This window comes from Chlamydotis macqueenii, chromosome 8 (genome assembly GCF_036417535.1).
Source record: "Chlamydotis macqueenii isolate bChlMac1 chromosome 8, bChlMac1.mat, whole genome shotgun sequence".
Lineage (NCBI taxonomy): Eukaryota > Metazoa > Chordata > Aves > Otidiformes > Otididae > Chlamydotis > Chlamydotis macqueenii.
The window spans coordinates 31860227-31883145 of NC_141563.1; the positions used below are offsets into that span (position 1 = coordinate 31860227).

General features: G+C 42.1%; 1 protein-coding gene across 1 annotated transcript; it reads left to right on the plus strand.

Annotated features, from left to right (window-relative positions):
* Positions 1-1596: 1596 nt before the first annotated feature.
* Positions 1597-22662, plus strand: SHISAL2A (shisa like 2A). The gene is made up of 4 exons (XM_086754010.1): positions 1597-2043; positions 9118-9257; positions 17174-17250; positions 22157-22662. The coding sequence occupies exons 1-3, from the start codon at positions 1862-1864 to the stop codon at positions 17203-17205; spliced, it is 354 nt and encodes a 117-aa protein (XP_086610136.1). The 5' UTR covers positions 1597-1861; the 3' UTR covers positions 17206-17250; positions 22157-22662.
* Positions 22663-22919: the final 257 nt, after the last annotated feature.

Here is a 22919-nt window from a genome sequence, read left to right on the forward strand (position 1 = left end):
CAAAAGACAAAAACCTATTAGACTAGAATTAAATGTTCCTCCATCCTAGGAAGATGTAGGACTTACAGGACGTCTCCCTTCTGAACTCAGTACTGACAATCTCACAAAATCTTGAATCAGTCTTCAAAACCGTAACATGTACCACTGTATTTAGTTTGGTGGTCATGTTTTGTTTTTTTTTCCTTGCACGTCTTCTGCTAGAAGGTCTATACAGCTGTGCTGTCTGTGGGTCTGCCAATCCTTCAGTAATAAATTCTGAATACGCTGCTCGGTTTCAACCATGTCACAGGTTGATTAGCTGATTGATGTATACAAAAATATCTGGCCAACCAATTGATGGCTTTTGAGCTCAGATTCACCCATCTTCTCCTCATTAGAGACTCGTTCTTCAATCACAGATACACAGTCCCCATGTCTTTGAAAGACTAAGCCACTGTATTAAAATGAAACTCGTTCGGAATCAAATGACCAGGAGATTGGTCTCTAAAAAAGACCTCAAGTATCACAAGAGTCATGATCAAATCCTAGCACATAGGAACTCTATTGACATAACTGAGGTAAAAAGGATGCCCATTTAAGCTCATGCCAGGGCAACATGGCCTTTCCTAAACTATGCCAGAGGTATGCCTGGGCTTGGTTCTGTCTCCTGCTGGTCTGGATTGCTTGCTGGTCCTCCTAGATGACCTTTATGCTTATGCTGTAGGTAACTTGCCTCCTGTCCTGTCTCCTGGATGGACCCTGGACTTGACTAAGTCTGGGACTGCTAATGGCGCCTGGCCCTGTTCAGATCCTGCAGGACTATGCCCTTGTCGGTGAGGATGCTGCCATCACTCCTGTCTCATGCTGCTGCCTTACAGTTAGAAGACATTAAACTCCCACTTGTCTGGAGTTCATCTCAAGGCAAGTCCTGAAATTAAAATGTAAAGCGTTAGTTCAATTAATGTGGTCTTATTAATTCAAGTCAAGCTCTATTGATATCGTACAACTTCCTTTCTCTCTAAAATGTCAACTTTTTCTTGATAATGTCACTTTTGTGGCAAAGCACTTGGTCCAGGCTCTCCTGTAATCTAGAGATGACTGACTGAGGACCAGGTCCTTGGAGTAGCCAGTGTCTCCCCACTGCTCTCCCTGAGGCTTTCTGTTATCCTTCTTTCCATGACCCAAATCACATGCTGAGGTGCATGCAACATGAACACGTGCTATCTTGAGCTGAGATCTACCCACGGCTCCTTCAGGAGAGGCTCTCTCAGGTAACAATCTCTCACAGGTAACAGAATGACTGGCTGGGGCCCACTTAAAAAAAAAAAAAGTGGTCTGAAACACTAAAAGGAAATGTCCTCTGAAAAGAGTAGGAGACTAGTCTCTCAGGAATGTTAAATGTTATGTGGTTTTACCCTTCATAATTGGGCACAGAGCCCAACTGAGGTGTGATCCCTCTGTTACCTCCTTGCTTTGGCTGTCCTGAGACCCCACCGAGGCTCATGGGTGACGGCAGGCCCCCCGAAGTCTCTCCTTGATGTGAGACCAAGTGCTGAGGGAAAAAACAAGCCCCAGCGAGAGACGCTGGGGTGCTGCCTTCCAGGTGAGCAACCCCGGGGGTGTCAACCCCACACGGCCCCCTCCCGCCATTCCCGAAGGGCGGGAGAGGCCCCGCTCGCACACTCACCTCAGGGCGCGGGCGCTTCCCGCCGGTCCCCGCCTTGGGGCGACCCCGGGGCGGGGAGAGGGAGCCGCGGCGGCTCCCGCCCGCCGCCACTGCAGACCCCTGCCCGCCCGAGCTCCGCCCGCTCGCTGCCCCACCTCCCGCCCGGGTGCCGCCGGAGCCGAGGCGACGGTCAGCCCGGCGGGCGGCCGCCGCACCATGAGCGCGGAGTGTAGCAGCTACCTCAGCGCCGACAAGGTGCTGGTGAGCGGGTTCAGCTGCCCGCGGACGGGCGGCGACGCCCGCGCCGTGTACTGCTGCGGCTTCCAGGACATCAAGTACTGCTGCGATGACCCCCACAGCTTCTTCCCCTACGAGCACAGCTACATGTGGTGGCTCAGGTAAGGGAGCGGCGGTACCCGCCCTGCCCCGGGCACGGCGGTGGCGCCCGGGCCCGCTCCCGCATGGCGGGCGGCGGGGAGGCTCCGGGCGGGCGAGGCGGGGGGGCAAGTTTGTATGTCTGGGGTACTTGCAGTTGGGCTCTTTCAGGCTGCCTTTGTCCCGCTGAGAGTAGCGGTAGAGCTGCTGCGCAGAGAGACTTCTGCTTGTGCCGGGGTGGTTTCTGAAAGAAATCACTCGTGGGAAGCGCTCGGTGCCCCCCGAGCTTCTTCCCCGTCCCATCGGTGCGAGGGGAACGGCCATCTCGGGGCCTGAGCGTGGAAACTGCCCCGTGTGTAAAGTTCCCGGTGACTTTAGCTACTTTTCTGTGTGTGTGGTAACATCATGGACGACGTTATCTTCCAAGTGGAAAGTCCTCAGACTCGTGCTCTCCTGGATCGGTGTGGGGATCCGTCTGAGCCTCCGGCAGCAGCAGCGAGAGGTGTTCACAGCCAGCCTGGCTGCTTCCCGATTTCCCTCAGGCTCTTCAGCATCCGTGCTGGCTGTGTCAGGGTGTTAGTACACCTCTGCATGGTGCTTTCACGATCTTTTTATGGACTTGTTGTCCCTGATTTTGTCTAGTCCCTTTCTGGACTTGCTTTTACTGTCTGTGTCTGCAGCTCTGGTGGCAGCAGTCAAACCTGCTGTTTGAAGATAGATCCTTTTATCTGTTTTAAACTGTTTCCTAGTAGTTTTCTGAAGTGCCCTCTAGTATTAATATTGTGAGATTTGGTGAATGACAGTTGCATGTTCAATTTATGTACAGTGTTCAAAATTTTGTTTGGTGGATCAGTTCTCAGCTGTCACCTCTCCAAACTGAACAGTCTTGGTCCTTTTGGATTATCTTTGAGGCAGATGCTTTGACCCACTGGTTGTCTTAGTTGCCTCTCGTGCATACTGTTTTTCACTCCACAGCACTGTTCTTGGAGGTGCACAGTCTTGAGGTACATACCCACAATGTGGCTATGTCAAGGTTTTATGCAGTGGCAAAATGCTGCCTTCAGTCTTCCTCTTGAAATCCTACCTGGTGATGGCCAGTGTTTTTTTGATGTCCTTGGCTGCCAGTGCACATTGACTCTGCAGTTTTGGTGAGCTGTCACTGGTGACTCTAAAACTTTTTTTGAGTTCAGAACTGCCAGTTCTGAGTTCATTGTCATGTAGGCTTGGTTTTCTTTCATATATTACATTATGTACACTGAAACTCATCTGCACCCCTTTCACCTGCTCACTCAGTTTTCCTCAAGTCATCTAGCATTCCTTGCCCTCCTATCATTTGATCCCTTGTAGGGACTTAGGATCATCAGAAACTCAGATTTCATTCTTCTCGAGGTCATAGATGAAGACACTGAATAAAATCAGTCTCAGCACTGATGTCTGTGACCTTTCTTTATATTGAAAAGGAACCACTTAGCCCTGTGCTTTGCTCCTTATTCTTTTAAGCAGCCTTGAATCTATAACAGAACCTTCTCCCTAATCCTGCGTCAGCTTGGTCTTTTTAATCCCACCTTCAGTGCAGGGCTTTGTCAAAGGCTTTTTGAAAAATCTAACTCTGTCTGCTGGGTTCCTTTATCCATTGCTTATTGACATCTCAGACTCCAGCAGGTTAACAAGGCAGTATTTACCCCTCATAGTAATGTGGATGCTAGTGAAATATTTTATATCAGGAAGCAGCAAGAGGCACCAGCTTCCTGAGGGCAGAGTGTGGTAATGAGGTGGATGGGGGTAATGGCTTCACCATTAAAAGACCTGTCCCTCATATCCAGGTAAGGAGAGTGGGGCAGGCCTGGGTATGGTGGCTTGGGGATAGTAGCCAGGGTCAGATGCGACTCTGTGCAACCCAGATGCACTCAGCAAACCCCCAAGTGTCCTTTTTTAGACTTTTCTCAGCAAATACCCATACTGTTTTAATGTTATATGATTTTTATTGCATAGTCTTTGACTGTTTTAGTCACAGGAAGCCTTCTCAAGATGGCAGAACTATTGAAAGATTAACATAAAAAAGTTTTGCTCTTGCATCTGGATAAGATGCTGTAGTGAAGACTGCAAAATCTTGATCTTTTCAGAAAATACCTTAAAGAACTGGATTCCATGAGAGGCTTTAATAAAGCATCTCTCTGAAGGATCTTCCCTTACAAAGATTTTCTAGGGTCTGAGAAGTGTGACTGGTCAGAAATTTTGGCCAAAACTGTGAGACTTCAGCATTTGTTCTTTGTTTTTTCCTAAGAAGAGAAAGGCCCTAAGCTGCTGAAAAGATCCGAGGAAATTGAGTTTTGGTTATGCTTAACTTCTGCCATAACTATGTACATCCATCGTAGAGAAGAAGTGAATAAATACAATTTACTTTTCTAAGCAAAGAAAGTTACTGAATGGTTAGAACTGAAATTTCTGTTTTCAGAGTGTTTTCCAGTAACAAATCAAGTCACAATTTTTAGTTACTAACACACTGGAAACCCTATGGTATGACAGCACTTTGAAAACTGTATACATTTGTATGTGATAGTTCCATTAGGAGTTTAAGGAAAACATAAAAATAACATTTTTCTGGTGTCTCAGAATGTTTTGGTGATCACAGCCGTCTTTGTCTTTATCTTAGACTGTTAGTTGTATCAGTATGTAACAACCATTTGTTGTCCTTCAAATGGATTTTGAGGACACACTTTTAAGATTTGAAGTCCCTAAGACTCAAAACTATTCAAGAGTTAGCCAAACCAGCCCAGGTAAGTCTGGAGATTGAACGTACTCATGAAGGGAAAGAAGTTGGAAGCTCTGATAAAGGGAATCGTTGGAAGTTTTGCTTTAGTCCAGAGCTTCAGGTTTCTCATCCTAAATCTTCATTTGCCTGACTCCCCCCATTAATTTGAAAGCAGTGACTGAATGCACCACCAAGGGGCTGGTGGTGTCTCAGGAATTACTTCTGTTTGGTGACACACCAAGTGGAATTTCAGGAAGTTATTGCATATTTCTCTTGTGTTTTTCCTGCTGTAGTAGACATGTTGCCAAACCACTTGGCAGCCAGCTCTGACAGAAGGAGTTCCTGGAGAAACCAGCAGCCTAGGGAACCTGAAGCAAGAGTCGCTTGCAGGCCTGTGCTGTTCTTCTGTTCCCAACTCACTACTGCCTGTACTATGTTTAGAGCTATGTACTGCACTATCCCTTAGCAGAATGGAATTGTCTTTACAGTCACTGTTCAATTAAGTTTTACTTTGCAAATTAATGTCTTTTTTTCAATATAAAATAGAATTGTGATATCCATTCCAAATCCATACCTTTTATAAGTTTCATGTAATATTACATATCTGATTGAAACTCTGGCAGGCCAAGTACAGATTTTATTCAAAATGTTTTATTAATTAATACCCATAGAACCATGGTGACCTAATGCTGTAGCCAAGCTTTGTTGAGCTGTAGAGATCTACAGGAATCTGTTTTGGCTTTCCAAAATAGCAAATCTTTTATTCCTGCATCCCCATTCTTCCAGTCTCCTGGGAATATTTATCTGTTTGCTTTGCAAGTACTACGTACAACACATCACCGCAGCAATGGCATTAGGAACATTTGATTCACTTGGATACAGATGACTCATGAGTTTCCTTTTAATCTGCCAGTGGACATACTGCATCTGCCTAGCCAATATTTAGATTTTTCCTAGCTATTGTTGATGTGAATGGAGTTGTTTTATGGACTAAAAATAACGTAGGTGTGCCATGCTGAGCATCCACTGACAGAAATGTCAGTGACCCACCTAGCAGCTCTCTGGACAGCAGCTTGGGGAGCCCTGGGGAATCTGCTGATGGAGTGGAGCCTCTCTGCTCAGTAAAGCCTTTGGCTGTGCGGAGATGTGTGGCTGTGCTGCAAATGTGTACGTGGCACTCGGTGTAACTGCAATGGGAGCATTAGTGAATGTGTGGTATGGCTGTATCTTTATTGTGTGGAGAATGTAACTTGGGAGAGTTTTGCTTGGTCTGTGGATCTTCTACCAAACTTAGCATTGCTTGTGTTTGAGGAACTGTGAATGCTGCCAGGGTTACCTCTAGGTCTTCATTTCCATTTTTATGCTAGATCATTGTTTTGGGGGTGGGTAGATTGTTAATGCAGAGGTGTTTGCTTGCTAATGAGGCCGCAGCTGTAGGGAAGAGTGTCTTTTTAGTTTGCATGTTTAATGTCTCTCCTATCAGAAGAATGATCTTGTAGACTCTTATGTAGACTGCTGGGTGGACTTTAAATACCTAGAGCTTAAGGTAAAGATGGGAAGATGACAAAATGTTTTAGCAAGGGCTTTTTTCGATGGACATGCAGCACCACAGTAATTGCTGTAGAATCTAGGGGACCTGCTGAAGGGCTGTCTTTATTTTCAGAGGACGGTGATCACCGAAATGGTAAATGATCATAGTTATTTTGGTATTTTGTTTCTTATAACAGTTTTAACTGTTAAAAAAGAAAGAAAAGATAGTGTTCTGGTTAAGAAACTTCAGTGTTCAGAACTGTTGAAGGCATGCTAAATTCTTCTGAATTAAATAAATTAAGAAACAACCCCCCACCCCTGAACTTTAATCCAAAATTAACCTTAAAGAAATTAATCATACATTCTAAGAGAGTTGATGGCTTCACCATGTTGAGAACAATCTGGTATTGAAACAATATGTTTAAAAAGAGCGAGTGCAAACAGAATCTTCATTTCTGATTGATTTACAAAATGGAATCCAGGGTATCTGTTTGGTTTTGTGATGCCGATCTCCATGTTTTGGGTGAGATTTTTTCACATTGCTGCTGGAATGTGAAAACTTTTAGTGGCATACAACATATGATAAGTCTTTGATCTGTAGTGGGAAATACTGCAGAGTTCCCCAGGAACTGCTTTCCTTACCTTTGCTATTTGTAACTCACAAAGCATCTTACTCAAGTTATGCAGTGATACTGAAGATGCATTGTACCGTACAATACACAACTGTATTGTTAATGTCATCTTCCACAACTGCATGGAGGAGAACTGCAACTGAGAAGTAATAGATTCCTGAATAGAAAAATAATATAATCATTAACATGTACTTGATCTAGTCAGCTTTAGGACAACTAACTCTGCTTAATGTTTGGATAATGGTGAGCAACCCGTCTTGTCTTGTACTATAGACTGTTATTTAAAAGGAATCTTAGAATAGGACTAATATTGACATGACAAAAAGCCACAAATACCTGTTTCTGAGGAGCTGTTGGGTTTGCATTACTTTCTCAGAATCATCTGTGGAGATCATTGTTCATTTGATGGCTGCTCACCTCAGCCTCCTGTAGTGTAGTGTGTTTCTTCAGTTTTGTCTGTTTGGGTCAAGGTGTTCCAAGTGAAAATGCAAGAATGAGGCAGAGCCCAGGTGAGATCTCTGTAAGGAGATACTCAGAATCTGTATTAAGCATATTGCTTACCTATAAGTTTTGTTTGAGCCAAGAAACAATGGGGAAAAATTTGCTTAATACATTCATATATACACAAACATATATACACTCTAGTTCATGCAGATGAAAAATCTTCATGAGGGTAAAGCTGTTCTTTCCAGAACGAGTCATTTTTCTGATAACAAATTCTTAGTTGTGTGTGGAGCTAAACGTTGCACAAATGTCATTAATTGATCTGACTGATAACTGAGAACTGCATCTGAACGTTATACCAGTATCTGCTGTTCTCATTGTGCTGATCTGGAGAGTTTACCCTATGGATGTTTCTGTCTACTGGTGTTACGTGAGCTTATAGAGAAGCGTTGCTGTAGCTTGAATGTAAAATTCATAAAAACATCCTGAGGCACAGTTCTTCTCATCTCCCTGCAAGGCCACAGTAGAAGTGAATTCTCACTGACAGCGGTAATATATAAAAGCATTTTTATCACTAGAGGATGGAGTTCATAGAATTTAAGACATTCATCTCTTTTCTGTCCTTTTTACATGTGTCAAAATTGTAAATATACCACAGTAGTAGTACAAGGATTCTTGATCCTCAGACTCTTCATCTGTGACCGAAAGGCCACTGTTTAATTTCGCCAGAAGTCAGTGCCTTTGGCTGGGGCTGTAGAAGAGAGAGAGGACAGGAACACTGAAGGCCTCAAATGGCCTGGGAGGGGACAGCAAATGAGAGTCTGTATAGCAATCAGTCCTTTATTTCATTATGAGAATTTTATATGAGGAAAATAATTTAAAAGAAGAGTGGAAGTAAAGAAACTACTAAAGAGGTTTCTGTGTATACATGTACTGTCTCACCAAATGTCTATGGAAGCAGTATAAAGTAGCTTCTCTCCTGGAGAGGTAGTATCTTGATAAAATCTGCATATACTACTGTATGTTCAGCCTTCTGAATATTCAGTTCCTGCTCCTTTGGCCTTAATATTGTGTAAATTAATTTTTAGTTTTCGTTTTACCCTGACAAAGATCATGGAAGAACTTCTCCAATCTTGACTGCAGATTTATTATGTTAACACAAAGGCACAGCAGTGATCACAGTACTCCACCCTGCTCTGCAGAACTGCTAACAGAATTGAATAATGTGGCTTGCATGTGTTTACCCCATCTTTTGAGGGCATATCATCCTTGGTGAGAAGTCTGTGACAAACAGGAGTTTGCATGGGCTGCCTGGAGCTCTGGAATTGCTCTTTGTGTATGCATCTGATACGTGGTATTATGCCTGTTTCGGAATATGCACTGCATTGGAAAAGTTTTTTATCTCACTGGTACCAGTTACTGCATGAAGTTATTTCTGATTTTCATAAATACAGTTTAAATCAGGCTCAGGAGTAGTGTGCATAAGTAACATGAAATGTCAGCAAGGGCCAGATATTAAACTGCTGTGTAATGACACTGGCCCTTCTAAGGGCAATGAAATAATTCCAGATTATGCATTAATTATTAATTATTGAGCTCTAAACTTTTGTTTACAGTAAAATACACAGTCACTCCCCTGCCTGAGTATCAGTAGCCTCCAGATATCATCCTGACCATTGTTTTAATGGGTACCCCAGGCTGTTTGTACACTGAATTTCTTTCTTTTTCTCTCTTCTTAGTGTTGGAGCACTCGTGGGCCTGTCAATAGCAGCAGTGGTCCTCTTTGCTTTTATCATCACTGTATGTGTTCTCTGTTATTTGTTTATCAGCACGAAGCCACGCAGCAAACTGGATAATGGTTTAAGCTTACAGATGGCAGGTAAGACCAGTTATTGACATACATTATCTCCTGCAGAGGAAAAGCCTTATTCTTTCTTTAAATAGATGTGGAGGAATCCAACAGCGTTTGTTTTCTTTCTGATGGGGACCTCAAGGTGTAGTCAAGCTATCCTGCTGTTTTACCTTCTGAATGAAATCTGTACTGAACTCAAATGAAAAAAAAAAATAACAGAAGCTCGGTATATTTATTTAGTAGTAGGAAGAGTGTAAAACTTGGAAATACTGAGTAAGGGTGCAACAAATAAGTCCCTTTATCAGGAAGAGGCTTAATGAGTTATTGCTCTGGATTTCCTGTCAAGAGTACATAAACATATAGTAGTGATTTCATTCTAGGAATAAGAAACTACAAAGAGATTCTAAGTGTATTTTCTTGTGACAGGGAGAGAGAATTCTTTTTTTTTTTTCTTGCTGACATAGGATCCAGTCTTTGAAATCTAAGACTCTGTTTCAGTCGCAGTAGTCCATACCTTTGTGCCCAAACTGCATCGGCAGATGCCTGCAGGAACAGTGCACATAACCAGCACTAGCGCACTGGAATGGGAAAATCCGTGGCTGCTGCTACATTTCTGAAATCTGACTGCAGATTTTGATGGGAGGATGGGGTGTAATAAGTTTCACCCTTTGTCTTGAACTTCCTAAGTGCTTAAATGTGGCTTCAGTAGTTCAACCAGTAAAGTTGTAGGAAGTAAAGGCAACGTTGCACTTATGTAGGCCTTGCAAGTTGAACAAGTTGAAAAAGGGAAACAGTTCTTGGAAAAAATTCCCCTCACCTCAAATTCTTTTTTTTTCCTAGTTTTTAAAATGCTTTCATACCTGCATGGCAACAAATGACCAATGAGTTACAGTAATTATAGCCTATAATTACAGCAGTAAGCCCCCTCCCGGGTGTCTAGTTAACACAGTTCACTTCATACCGGACTTCTCTGGAGAACAGGACATAGAATTCTGGCTTTGATCTAAAGGTGGTTTATAAGGCCATCAGAAAATGCAAAGCCTCTCTTTGGAGCTACGTAAGCTGAGCAAGCTGCCAAAGTGAAAGTCACACATTCAGCAAACTGCTACTAATCTGCAAATTGAGAACTTCGCACCTGTCCTGGAGAGAGAGTGGAAACAAGACCTGCTACCTAGAATGGCCTGCATAAACTCTTGAGTGGGATGAACAAAAAGCCTAGTGATCTTTTACAAGATGGTTGTGTTCTAATTATAAACTGGCATTACACTTCTGAATGTGTTGCTGTTCTACTTCTTTCCTCAGATTTTCCTGCTGTCGTAGTTTAGCCCTGCTCAGGACCAAGCTACGCAGTCTCTCTCACTCCCCCCACCCTCCAAGGGAATAGGGGAAGAGATGATATAACTAGAAGGCTGGAGGTTTGTGATAAGGACAAAGGTCCTTGGAGTTACCATTGCAGGCAAAACAGACTTGACTTGTGGAAAACTTTATTATTAATAAAACCAAAGCAGGATAATGAGAAAGATAACAAAATAACTTTCCCCCACCCTCCCTCTTCCTGGGCTTAACTTCAATTATCTCTACCACCTTCCCCCCCGAGCGGCACGGGGGGGAAGAGGGAATGGGGGTTATGGTCAGTTCACATATTGCTTTATGCCGCTCCTTCCTCCTTGGGCGAAGAACTCCTCACATTTCTCCCCTGCGCCATTGTGGGATCCCTCCCACGGGCTACAGTCCTTCATTAACTGCTCTGGTGCAGGTGGTTTTTCCATGGGGTGCAGTCCCTCAGGAACTAGCTGCCACAGCCTCCTTCAGGCATCCACCTGCCCTGATGTGGGGTCCTCCATGGGCTGCAGGGGGACAACCTGCTTCACCATGGTCTTCACCACAGGCTGCAGGGGAATCTCAGCCAGGAGCAGCATTACTCCTCCCCCTCCTTCTTCACTGACCTCGGCGTCTGCAGCCATTCCTCTTACAAGAAATTCTTCACAATCAGCTCAGGCAGATGCCTCTCAGGTTCTGTCCACTTCTTGTGGCTGGGCTGGGCTGAGTTGGGCCCAGATGGCCACCCGGCAGGAGGCCAGAGGGTGAGTGCCGCAAGGCCCAGAGGGCTCACACCTTCCCCTCTCTGCCCCCCTACCCTCTGCTTCTTCACTGCTTCCTTTTTTTTTTCTTTTATTTTTCCCCTTTTTAAATATGGTGTCATGGAGGCATTATTGCTGAACATTCTATCACCAGCTGGCTTGGCCACGGCCAGTGGTGGGTCTGCCCTAGACCTGGCTGAGTCCACTGGACAAAGGGGAAACTTCTAGCAGCTTCTTGCAGAAGCTGCCATTGTAGCACCCCAACTACTAAACAAAACCAACACACCTGCTGTGGCATCAGTTCTTAATCCATTGCCAGGACATCAGTACTATTTTTCTCATGCTTTGTATTTTTGTGCTAGACATGTTTGGTGTATGAGGAGTTGGGAACGAGGCAGGTGCTATTGTGCTGCTGCTGCAAAATGATTCCATCTTTCTCTGCAGACTCGAACACTGCTGCAAAACCACGTCCTGCTATGGCATTAAAGATTGTTCCTCTCTTCCTATCATGAGGTGAAAAGAATCCCAAGATCCCACACGGATGACGCAGTAGTCGCATAGGCATCGTGTCTCTCGTGATTCCAGGTGTTACGACTCCAGGAAGCCGAGAGCTTTGCTTTTTCCTAACCATCTCCTGTGTTGTTTTTAGCTTTACTCAGACTGCATTGCTTTGTATTTAAACACTAGTTTTACTTCACTATCATCGTGTTTTTCGCTTTTATTATTCTTCTTTGGCTGCTCTGAATGACAATTATTTCGCATCTAAATTCTGTGGATGAGATGGGCTGCCTGAAATTGAAAGCCGGTTGCTTTGCCAAGGCTGACAAACCTTTGAAAATGTTGAAGGATTTCATTGACAAGCCTGAGTGCTTATCTTCATCATACTTGGATTTCTTTTGCACGAAAGTTGTACAAGGTCTGAGTATCTTACGAGATAACTGGTTAGCTGCTTTCAGGCCTGGGGAACAAGAAAAGCAGCATCTCTCCTCTTTCAGTACTTCTGAGATTTAAGCATAATTGTATACAGGCAATAGAAATTAATTTTTTAAATTACAAGTTTTTAGATGCTTCAGAAAATTTTGGGCCTGAGGACCATGAGTTTTAACTGTTGAACTCAATTCAGCCCTGCTTTTTCTGAACTAGCGTAATCTTGTCTCTGGATGAAGGCTGTCACACATCAGGTGTTGTGCAATATCTGCACCCCTGGAGCATTCAGAGAGCACTTGTTTATGAAAGCAATACTTTTCATTATATTAAACTTCACCCATAATATTATCAGCTCAGTTGGAGTTTTGTATTTCATTAAACATACAATTGATTATTGTGTGCCTTTCCTTCCTCATGTCATAGTCAGTTGGTCATTGTGTGGGCTCATCCAAGATCTCATAAATACAGATGTGGAATTGTTGAATTTTTACAGAAATAATTTCAAGATTGATCATAAATCTAACAATAAACCAGTTCTGTGGCCTTTGTTAAAGTTTGATTCTGCAAAAGGCAGATCAGCTGGAACTTGCCTCTATTTAGTCTTGAACAAATGGTCTTCAATAGCATCAATACAGATATTACGTATGGGGTTCCTGAGTTAGCTAAGCATGTTATTAGCCCTAGCAAAAATCAGCATTTTAATCTGAGAACTCATTTTCTGGAAAAATTAGGCCAGTCACTGGTGCAGACCAGGAGTAACTACTTAAATGTTAATGGAGTTACACTGGTGTAAACTGTTGTTACTAATTTCTATTTGTAGTATCATAGTGTAGAGTGCAGAGTAGATCACTTATATGCAAGACAGTGTGTACACGCAAACAAGAAGATCCCATGTCTCAAGGAGTTTACAGTCTAATTTCTATCGGATTTAGTATTTCCAGTAAAAAGCAGTGCACCATACTTTACCTCTTTCAATGAAATCTTCTCGTTTTGCTGTCCAAATCTTAGCTTTTTATACATTGCTTTCTTATTGTTGCACTGCCTCAGAACGCGAGGTTCACCAAGGATTTGGCTTGTGGGTTAATGGTCTGCCTTACTGAAGTTTTCTTTCACAGTTTTTCTTCTGTTTATCCTTACAGCTACCTTTCTGAAGTAGGGAGGTGCTATTAGCCCCATCTCACAAGAAGACAGAACTGCAGGGATGTGTTGTATTTTTAATGCTTTGTGTCAGTCTAGACATTAATGTCCAGTGGAATTTTGAAAGGACATCATTAACCAGAAGATCTTTGTCCTTTTGCTTAGAATCTCTCTAAAAATATGATTTTAAGACTAGCTTGACGCAGGAATTCTGTGGCACAGAGAATTGAGCCATGCATTTTGAGACAGAGGTGAGTATTCAGATCATTGGAGCGTACTTTTTCTTGGCATAGTGAACTTGCTTTTTGATCATGCAAGTTGCTCAGGCTCAGTAAGGTTTTTCTGAGAGAAAGGATTTTTCATTGAACTCATTGTAGGTGTTTTGATTTCTCCTATTGGAATATTGGAGAACTGTAAAAGTCTGTCTTGGTAAGCAAGGCCTCAAAGGAATCCAGGCCCTGAGAATGCAGATGTTAAGGATTTTCCCAAGATGAAAGGGAATTTGGTCATATACTTTATTCTCCTTCTAGCCATAAAACTTTGGGCAAAAAGTTTATCCCCTTCAAAATGTAGGGAACTAAGGAGTTGCAAGATTGCAAGTGTTTTGTTAAGGCTGAGTGAACAATGCTGGAGCTTCTAGGGAGGATGAGGAGAACCCAGTAGAGATTGCATAGTTGTCAGGAGAGGAGTGATAAATGGGCAGAAAAGGAGGAATCTAGAAGCATATCTGCTGCTCAGCTCTGGGAGGAGGTGCATATACACTTCCCTTGAACAGGCAGCTGATGGGAGAGGAGTGGCCATCCGTCCTGGCCCCTTAAAATGGATTTTGCCATCAGAGGTAAAAAGGGAGATAGAGACTCTCCACCTTTGTGACCCAAATGGTTTATAAACACATTTTCTGAGTTGCCACTGCATTTCCAGCATTAGTCTGGGAAGACCTCTGGGGCAAGGTATCCTATACTACTGCAAAGGAAGAATAGCAAATTACATTTTACAATGGTAACTAACATTTTCCTTTAAAACTTAATATAGGAAGACCTCTAATGCATTCAGAGTCAAACAGCAGGGATCTTTGGGTAAGGGTGTGAAGAGAACTGTGGCCTTATAAATTACTCATAAGTGCTGGGGAAAATGTGCTTTAATAGAAGAGATTAATTCCTTGTTCTTACAAAGCGGTAATGTAATGTGCAAAAGTTCACGGTTTCATTTCATAATAAGGAAAAACTCAGCTTGAAAAATAGCCAAATGACCTTCCTGTCCCTATTTCTTTCCTTAGTTAAAGATTCCTCAAGAGGCACTATTTAAATATACAAAACATTCAGATATTTTGATGAAAAAGTGCCAAACTCTCACACTTTCTCCTGCTTAGCTCAGTAGAATTATCTGACTCTATTGGATCTGATAGCTGCTGTCTGAATTCAGAGGCACTGTGCTTGATTTCTGGAGTGTGCGTTGATAGCTTTGCTTCCTGGGTTTATCAGTAATTTCCAGTATATGCTCTTTCTGCAACTGGCCTTTATTTTTTCCCCCAGTTAGGCTTTTTTCTTTGCCAGCCATCTAGCTCAGATATTTGTCTGTGGGAAAAATAATCCAAATGGGCTCAGCTATTCTTTTTCCCACAGATTTTTCTTTAGGAAATTAAGAAATTTCCTATTTTGGAGCTGTGAATTCAAATTCAGTGCAAGGGTAACTTTAGCTCAAAGTTACATTACTAGGAAAGATTACATTTGTAAAAGTTTAGATTGGACTCCTTAGCTTTCCCAAACTTTCTTGTAATGGTGAGATTTTTTTTTTTGGTAGCTTATTAAGAGTCAAGGTTTTTACTGCAAAGATACCTGCAGATACTGTAAGCTGGTTTAGAGATGAAATCTAGACAGGCTTCAAAAACAGGGTGGCTTTTTCTCTAACTGATAAGGATTTTTTTTTTTTTACCTTTTTGAGTTTGTTTTTGTATCACAGCTGAAATAACTCACTGGAAAGACTTGATTTCAACTAAGATCTTGACTTAAATATTATAGTACAATTTTTTTGACATGTCAAACTATCAATCCTGTTTTTATATTTTGAAACCAAACTGCAGGCTTTTTCCATTCAAGAAATAAAATCCAACTTGCAGAACACTTCAAAACCAAACAACTCCTTTTTCCAATTTGCTTGGTTTCTTTTTTTTAATGAAAATACTAGAATTCTCAACTCTTCATCCTTATTGGATATAGGGAAGCATTTTTTAATCCCTTCCCCACACACTTCCTTGGACAGAAGTACCCCGCTCAGTTATGCTTGTCTCTTCTTTTCTCTTCATTCTCTATGTTGCCCCAAGGAATGGGAAAGTGGAAGATGAGGTCAAAGACAGTGTAGGACTAGAGGCTAGTGGGAAATACAGGGAAATTTAGCCTAGGAGGAAGACTGATGAGCTCCATAGGGAGACTTGGATGAGAAGGTGGAGCAGGGAGATGTTCTGGAGCCAGTATATAAAGGAGAAACTGCAACTGAGCAAAGACCTGGTGTGCTGGGAGCATATGCAAGAGGGATACGGCTAATGAGGTTGAGAGCAGCAGAGCAGGGAGGCAATAAAGCCAGGGGGAATGAAGAAACTCTGGAGAGGGCCAGGGAATGGAGCAATGGCTGTGTGGGGGCTGGTGAGTAGAGGTGAGGTGCTTAAGGAGAGATCTGAAGAGGGAGCCTTGCAATGGGAAACATGCGTAGAGTTGGAACAAGTAGAGATTTAGGGCAGAGAAGAGAGATAGGAGGGACTCAGTGTGAACCGAGCTCATTTGTGGAAATGGGAACTATCATAGGAAGCATAGTAGCAGAAAATTAGGGCTGGAAACAGAGGAAAGCAGGAAAGAAATGAAAGAATATAAGGTATTAAAGAAATGAAGTTCAAAGTGTGGTCCGAAAAGTCTTTCCTTCTAGAGCTTTGTGTTCTCTGTTGTCAGCAGGTATTGGGGAAAACCGCTGGCAGAGTATAATATCTCTCTTCTCCCTTCCTGACAGTGACCCACTGCAGGCTGCTTTTGCTTTGCTTGTTTTGATCAGCGGGGCATATTAAAGTTGTCTGCACTGAATCTAAAGATTCCAGCTCTTCTGCCCCAAGCAAGTGTCTGTATCAGTTACCTGGTAGAATTTTAATAAACTATTGTTTATTTTAACCTGTGAAGTTATGCTCTGAAAAACAATATTTGGATACTACTAAGCTTCAAAACCAAGCACTCAAAGAATGAGAGATGCCAGAACTTAAGATTTTTCTGGGCAGCTGATGAAATGCCTAATTGAAAATTGCTTTATTTGTTCCTGTCATCTCTTCAATCTTTCTGAAAAACAAAGGTGACACTTCTTTCATGCAAAGAAGTATCGTGAGCCTCCCCTCATGCAGTGCTTTGGGATCACTGGATGGAACGTGCAGTGAAGGCAATAGTGACTGATCGTGTTTGGAGATGGGTGAAAGTTTGAGATTTCTGATCTGTTTTCTTTAATACAGGAAATTTTTCTGCCATTTCTTTTAGGAGATTCTCTGATTTCTTGCTATAAGTCCTACTTAGATCACAGTGCTGCTCCCTTATACTGCCCTTCATCTTGATATTTATTCCTTTATAGTGTAAGTTAGCAATTGCAGTTTCCCATAGGCTCAGGAATGGAAAGTGAAATGACTCTGGTCTATCCCATCCGCTAAAGATTGTAGAGGAAGATTCTGGGAACTGTTTTTTTCTAGTGCAATGGATGCATCTATGTATTAGCACTTGAAACTAAACGAAGAATAATGCTGCTGATTTTACTAAAAATGGTTTTGTTTTACAGACAGTGAGACTAGAGGGAGTTCAATATGCTAAAAAACAGGCACTGGATGGATTCTACCAATGCTGTAATGAAAATAGGTACAGTAAGAATGTTTATTTTCATCTTACTCTATTGTATTTGTATACCCTCTGCTCTCTTTTGTATGTGATGATACAGATATGATAAGAATTTTTCAAAATGCCATGATTCTTTATGTGGGTTTTTCGCTTGCTGAAAACCACTAGCAAACAATTTCTGATTTACTTATACACTGCCCCAATGCTGTCCTTGCACAGGGAGGTATCTGCAGAGGCTTGAGCAGAGTCCTTCCACAGAGAAATCTCTTCTTGATTTACTTGTACATGAATACTCCTTCATGGCTGTATGTCAGAGAAGATTACGTTCCACTTATGCTGTCTCTGTCCTTTTGCTGATGCTGCCCAGGATGCATCAGAGCTTACTAAGAAGGCAGCCATTGTAACTTATCATTCTCAATAAATTATTTAGCAATGAACTGGTAGAAAGGCTTCTGTGTGACAAAGGGTAAGAACAGTGAAGTATCTGGTGGGTAGTTGAGTCATATTCTGCTTCTTGGGCATGCTACCTACGAGTGCTGATTCAAGTCTGATAGCTGAAGAAGGTTACCTTGCAAAAAATGGAATTTCATATAGTGATTTGATTTTTATGCTGAACTCATATTTAAAGGTCAAACTGCCTATGGCACAGACCATGCAAAATACTATTTAAAATGTACACCACTACAGATGAATTGTACTTCAGACTTAAGAAGAATTTATGAATAATGCAAAAGACTTCAGATGGCATGAAACATGCATTTTACTTTCTGCAGGGGATAAAAGCTCATGGCTAAACAGCCAAAGAATGTGAGAATAGCTGTAGATCAGCAGTATCTCTCATAGGAAAAAAAAGAGCCTCTTGGCTCAGCAGTTGTTCTTAGGTAAGCAGGAAAGTAAGTGTCAGTACATGTGCTTCATGTATTTTCTCTTATACTCTTAAAACAAAGCCACTCTGTATCATAAGTGCATCTTTATTAGTATTTTTTTATCAGCCTAACAGGTTGGTTTGGGCTGCTTGTCATCATGAAAATACTGAAGTATAACAAGACTCATTTTGAAACTCCTAACCACCTCCGCACATTTTTTTTTTCTGCTGTTGCAAATGAAGTGGCTTGTGGGAGAAAAAAATGCCATGGGAAGACTAAAAAGAATCCTACAGTCAGAAAACCGTCTGTAGTGAGAAAATCCAAAAATACTTGCAGCAGGCGCTAAGTACTGAGATGAGACCTCAGTTCAGGTCTGTGAATGTGGCATTGCTTTCCAAAGGCTACGAGCCTCTCACTTTGTTGTGCTTCAGTTTGCCTGCCTTCCACCATGTTATAGATGCTAATGTTTATGGAATGCCCTGAAGGGCAGCCTGCTAACCGCTATTGCTTACAGGAAGAGAATTGAAAGGCCAGCAGGAAAGCACTTTTTTGTAGAGTTTGGATGCACAGATTATATAAAGACACCAAAATTTAGAAGCTTGTTTGGTGGTTGAATTATCCAATTCTTTTTTCTTGGCAAAATGAGGCTGACGTTATCATGAAGACTCAAAATACTTGAGACCTCTTTTGGAGGCTAAAACCAGCAAAGCTATGCCCTTAGCCTGTGAGCTTTTTTGCTTCTTGATCCAGAATGGAACAACTGGGAACTTTTTGTGAAAATGAACTTCTGAACTTCAACAGATAATCCAGTTAAATGTTGGTAGAAATTCCAGGTGTCATTGTTTTATCTGCTGCTTTTCATGTCTGCATGTTGCAGTTTTCAGACCCTCACCTGTTATGGGGAGCCACTTCACAGTGCAGTGATAAGCCAGAGTGTCTGTCAGTGGCTGCAAACCTTCCACTGCTGTGAGAAATCTACATGTGGCAATTAGATTTGATTTAGCATGCATACTTCCTCTGCCAAATTCACTGGGTTGTAATTAGGAACGGGACTCCCTACACCCTTGCAACTGAATGTAGTTCAGTGTACAATTCAGGCTTATTTGCATGCTCTTTTCCAGCAAAAGTACAAACACAGTCCTTAGCTTTGAAAAGGGAAGGGAGAGGAACTAGGCAGCTGGAGGCATTGCTTCTAACATGGATTGATAATATATCAAGCTATTAAACAATCGAGGTTACGCACAAGAAAAATCTGACACAGATTTTATGAAGGCAAATCATGACAAACTAGTCTAATTTCTGCCTTTGTCAAGGTAATTTTGTCTGTCAGATAAATGGGAACAAGTGGCTATGACTACAGGTTATTATGAAAATGCAGTCAAAGAAGTTTTCAGTGGCTCACTCTCAAGCTCATTTTTGGAGGGAAGGATGTCCAAGTACTCTATCCCAGTTGAGTAGTAAGAGCTTGACTGAAAGACTAAAGAGCATATGTATACAATTTATGGATGACACTACCCTGGGAATGGTTGCAAGACTCTGGGGGATAAAACTAGCTCTCAGAATTATCTCAGTGCCCTGGAGAAATGGTCTGAAATAAAAAAAAAGGTGGAATACAATAAAGATAAAAGCAAAGTACTGCACTTAAAAAGGAGAAATCAAATCCTCAACTATATGTAAGGGAAAAGAAGCAGTGGGGGGGGGGGGAACTATCTGGTGATCTACAGTATACTGTAAACAGAGTATTGATGTTCTGGGCTCTTTTCTAGTCTGAGAAACTAAAGGCTGGAACTATAAAAGAATGTAAGGTAACAATTTGCTCTGGTTACTTCTGGCAGTGCCTCTGTTATAGTAATGCTCTTACATGTTGATATACTGAAGAAGAGAAAACTGAGGAAATTATGAAGGTTTTGGAATGGCAGGATCAGCTTAAGCTGACTTAAATCTAGAAAAGATGAATGACAGTGTTCAGTTTTGTAAAATAGTGGGGAGTGATAATTTTCCATGTCTGTGGCAGGCAGGGTAAGTAATGTGCTGAGTTTCACATTGAAGTAGATCCAGATTTAGGAATAGAAAATCTTTCAAACGATAAGGGTAGAGGCAGTGCTGGACCAGCCAATGAGGCAACTTGTGGGACTTTCTTCCAAGTGCATCTTGAACAGGCTAGACTCACACTTGTCAAAAGCAAGATAGATGACTGATCTCTGCAGCCTTAGCTGTGTCTTAGCCCCAGGTGTCCCTTAGGCTGTACCAGCAGCCCCTGGCTTTTGCTAGGCTGTGTCCAGGTCTGGGAAGGAAATGTCTGTCAAGCTACTCAGAGTAGAGGCTGCCTTGGGGGCTATGTCAGGCTGTGTTGGGGTCTACTCCCTAGCCTGGAGGAAAAGTGATGGCCATAATAAGAACATCTGAGCTCGCTTCTGATCTGGTTTTTCATCAGAAGTGCTATATGTGCAGATTGAATAGAATTTCAGTTGGAAGGGACCTACAACTATCATCTAGTCCAATTGCCTGACCACTTCAGGGCTGGCCAAAAGGTAAAGCAAATTAAGGTCATTGTCCAAATGCCTCTTAAACACTGACAGGCATGGGGCATCAACCACCTCTCTAGGAAGCTTTTTCCAGTGTTTGACCACCCTTTTGGTAAAGAAATGCTTCCTGATGTCCAGTCTAAACCTCCCATGTCGCAGCTTTGAATCATTCCCATGTGTCCTATCACTGGATACCAGAGAGCAGAGCTCAGCACTTCCCTCTCCACTTCCCCTCCTCAGCAAGCTGTAGAGAGCCATGTGTTTGCTCCTCAGCCTTCTTTTCTCCAAACTAGACAAGCCCAAAGTCCTCAGCCACTCCTCACAGGACATTCCTTCCAGCTTTTTCACCAGCTTTGTTGCTCTCCTCTGGACACATTCCAGAACCTTCACATCCTTTTAAATTGCAGGGCCTAGAACTGCACAGTGTTCAAGGTGAGGCTGCACCAAGGCTGAATACAGTGGGATAGCCGCCTCTCTTGACTGGCTGATTATGTTGTGTTTGATGCACCCTGGGAAGCGATTTGCCCTCTTGGCTGCCAGGGCACACTGCTGCCTCATATTGAGCCTGCTGTCAACCAGATAGCAATACTGGGGTAGGGTACAAATCTAAGTTTATCTGCATGTCTCATATGTTTTATTGAAGTTGGTCAGGAGTGTATAACCATCCTCAGAACATTAAGTAGAGGAAAATGTAGAATCTACAAAAAGTATCACCGATAACTCAGATAAGCATCATTCCTCTCAATGAACCAGTATTGAAGTGATGTTCTTTGCTGGTTAGGATGCTCTTTGCTAGTTGCTGTCTGCCTTGAAATCCAAGATTTCACACTTCTGTCAGTAGCTGAATTAGCTGAGACTTTCTGGCCAGACTTTAGTGTGTGTCCATTGTTTTTTGCATATCCAGACAAACATCTGCTTCTAAACCCAGCTGTACCAACAGCTGTCATGCTTCACCTCAGAAGCAATCCTGTTTTAATGAGCAGTAGAGTAATTTGTATAGAAATTCTTCAAGTGTAGTTTGGAGTATATTTTGGTATCCTTCAGGATTAAAGGCACACATTTTGAGTCTGTCTATTATAAAAAAAAATGAAATGTGCAGTTTAATGTAGACATTAGTAGTGCATTTTCCAAGTGGCACTGCATAGAAATGCTAGATGAATGACTCTGTCTTTATCTGCTAAGCTTTTTTTTGTTTTGTTTTGGCACCATTGTGCCTTGAGCCTTTATCACATGCAAGGTGAAATCCTCAGTTGCACAGCAGAGGAGCAACAGCAGATCTACCCATCCGCATACATCCCGAGAGGAGACATTTAGTGCTTCATAGCTGTAGTGATGCCCTTCAGGGGTGTAATTCTTCACATGATAAAGGTTAGGAATATGATGGGATGCTTGGAAAGAAGTAATGCCAGTGAAATGAATTGACCTGTGTGGTTTGTTCTGGATTTGTTTGTAGGATCTCCTTGTCAACTCTACTGTGCAGCACAGAAAAATAATCTTCCCCAATTCAGTCTAATTCTTAACTGTGATATTTTGCAGATACAGAGCTGCATCCCTCATGAGGCCTCCGCTGAAACAAGCTGTTGACAATGGCAAGTGGCTTCAAGAGATTTCCTAAGCCACAAGGATGAGCTGTGACTGTGAGCCACAAGAACTTGACTGACTCTTCCAGAGGTGTTTCCTGGCTGTTAGAACCACCTTTGATAACCAGAGGCCGATCTGAAGCTGTGCCAGGATTATGTATTTGTGTGTTGTTACTGTACTGAGAAGTAGTGTATTTTGATTTGCACATACCAGCTACTGCTGCTAGTCATTTTCACGTAAATTGTTGTCTTTACCCTGTGCAATTCCACTGAGAACGCAGATGTCAGGCAGAGCAGAATCTGGCACACTGTGTTGACCAAGCTTTATTTTAAGCTTTCCTTGTGGGCCATCTTAATATGGTGTCTTCACATCATGAATATGGTTGCCTTTAGTCAAATGTGATTGTTCTGTGCACAAACATATGTGAATGCAGTACCTCAATAAAATCTGGCATTAATTGGTGTTGTATTTTTCTTAGTTTATTTTCCCCCACCTTTGTTTTCTCAGAATATTCTCACAAATCTTAAAATTTTGACGGGAGAATTTTCCAACAAAAAAGTGAAGCTATTAAAGTGTGAATTTTTGTAGGGAAGTTTTGATTTAGCTGTTTTGATAGGAAACAATAAACACTGAAATGAATTGAAATAAGCATCCACAAATGTTTTGCAGATTCTACATCTCAAAATATCTTGGAATACTTACTTTGAAGTAAAATTTA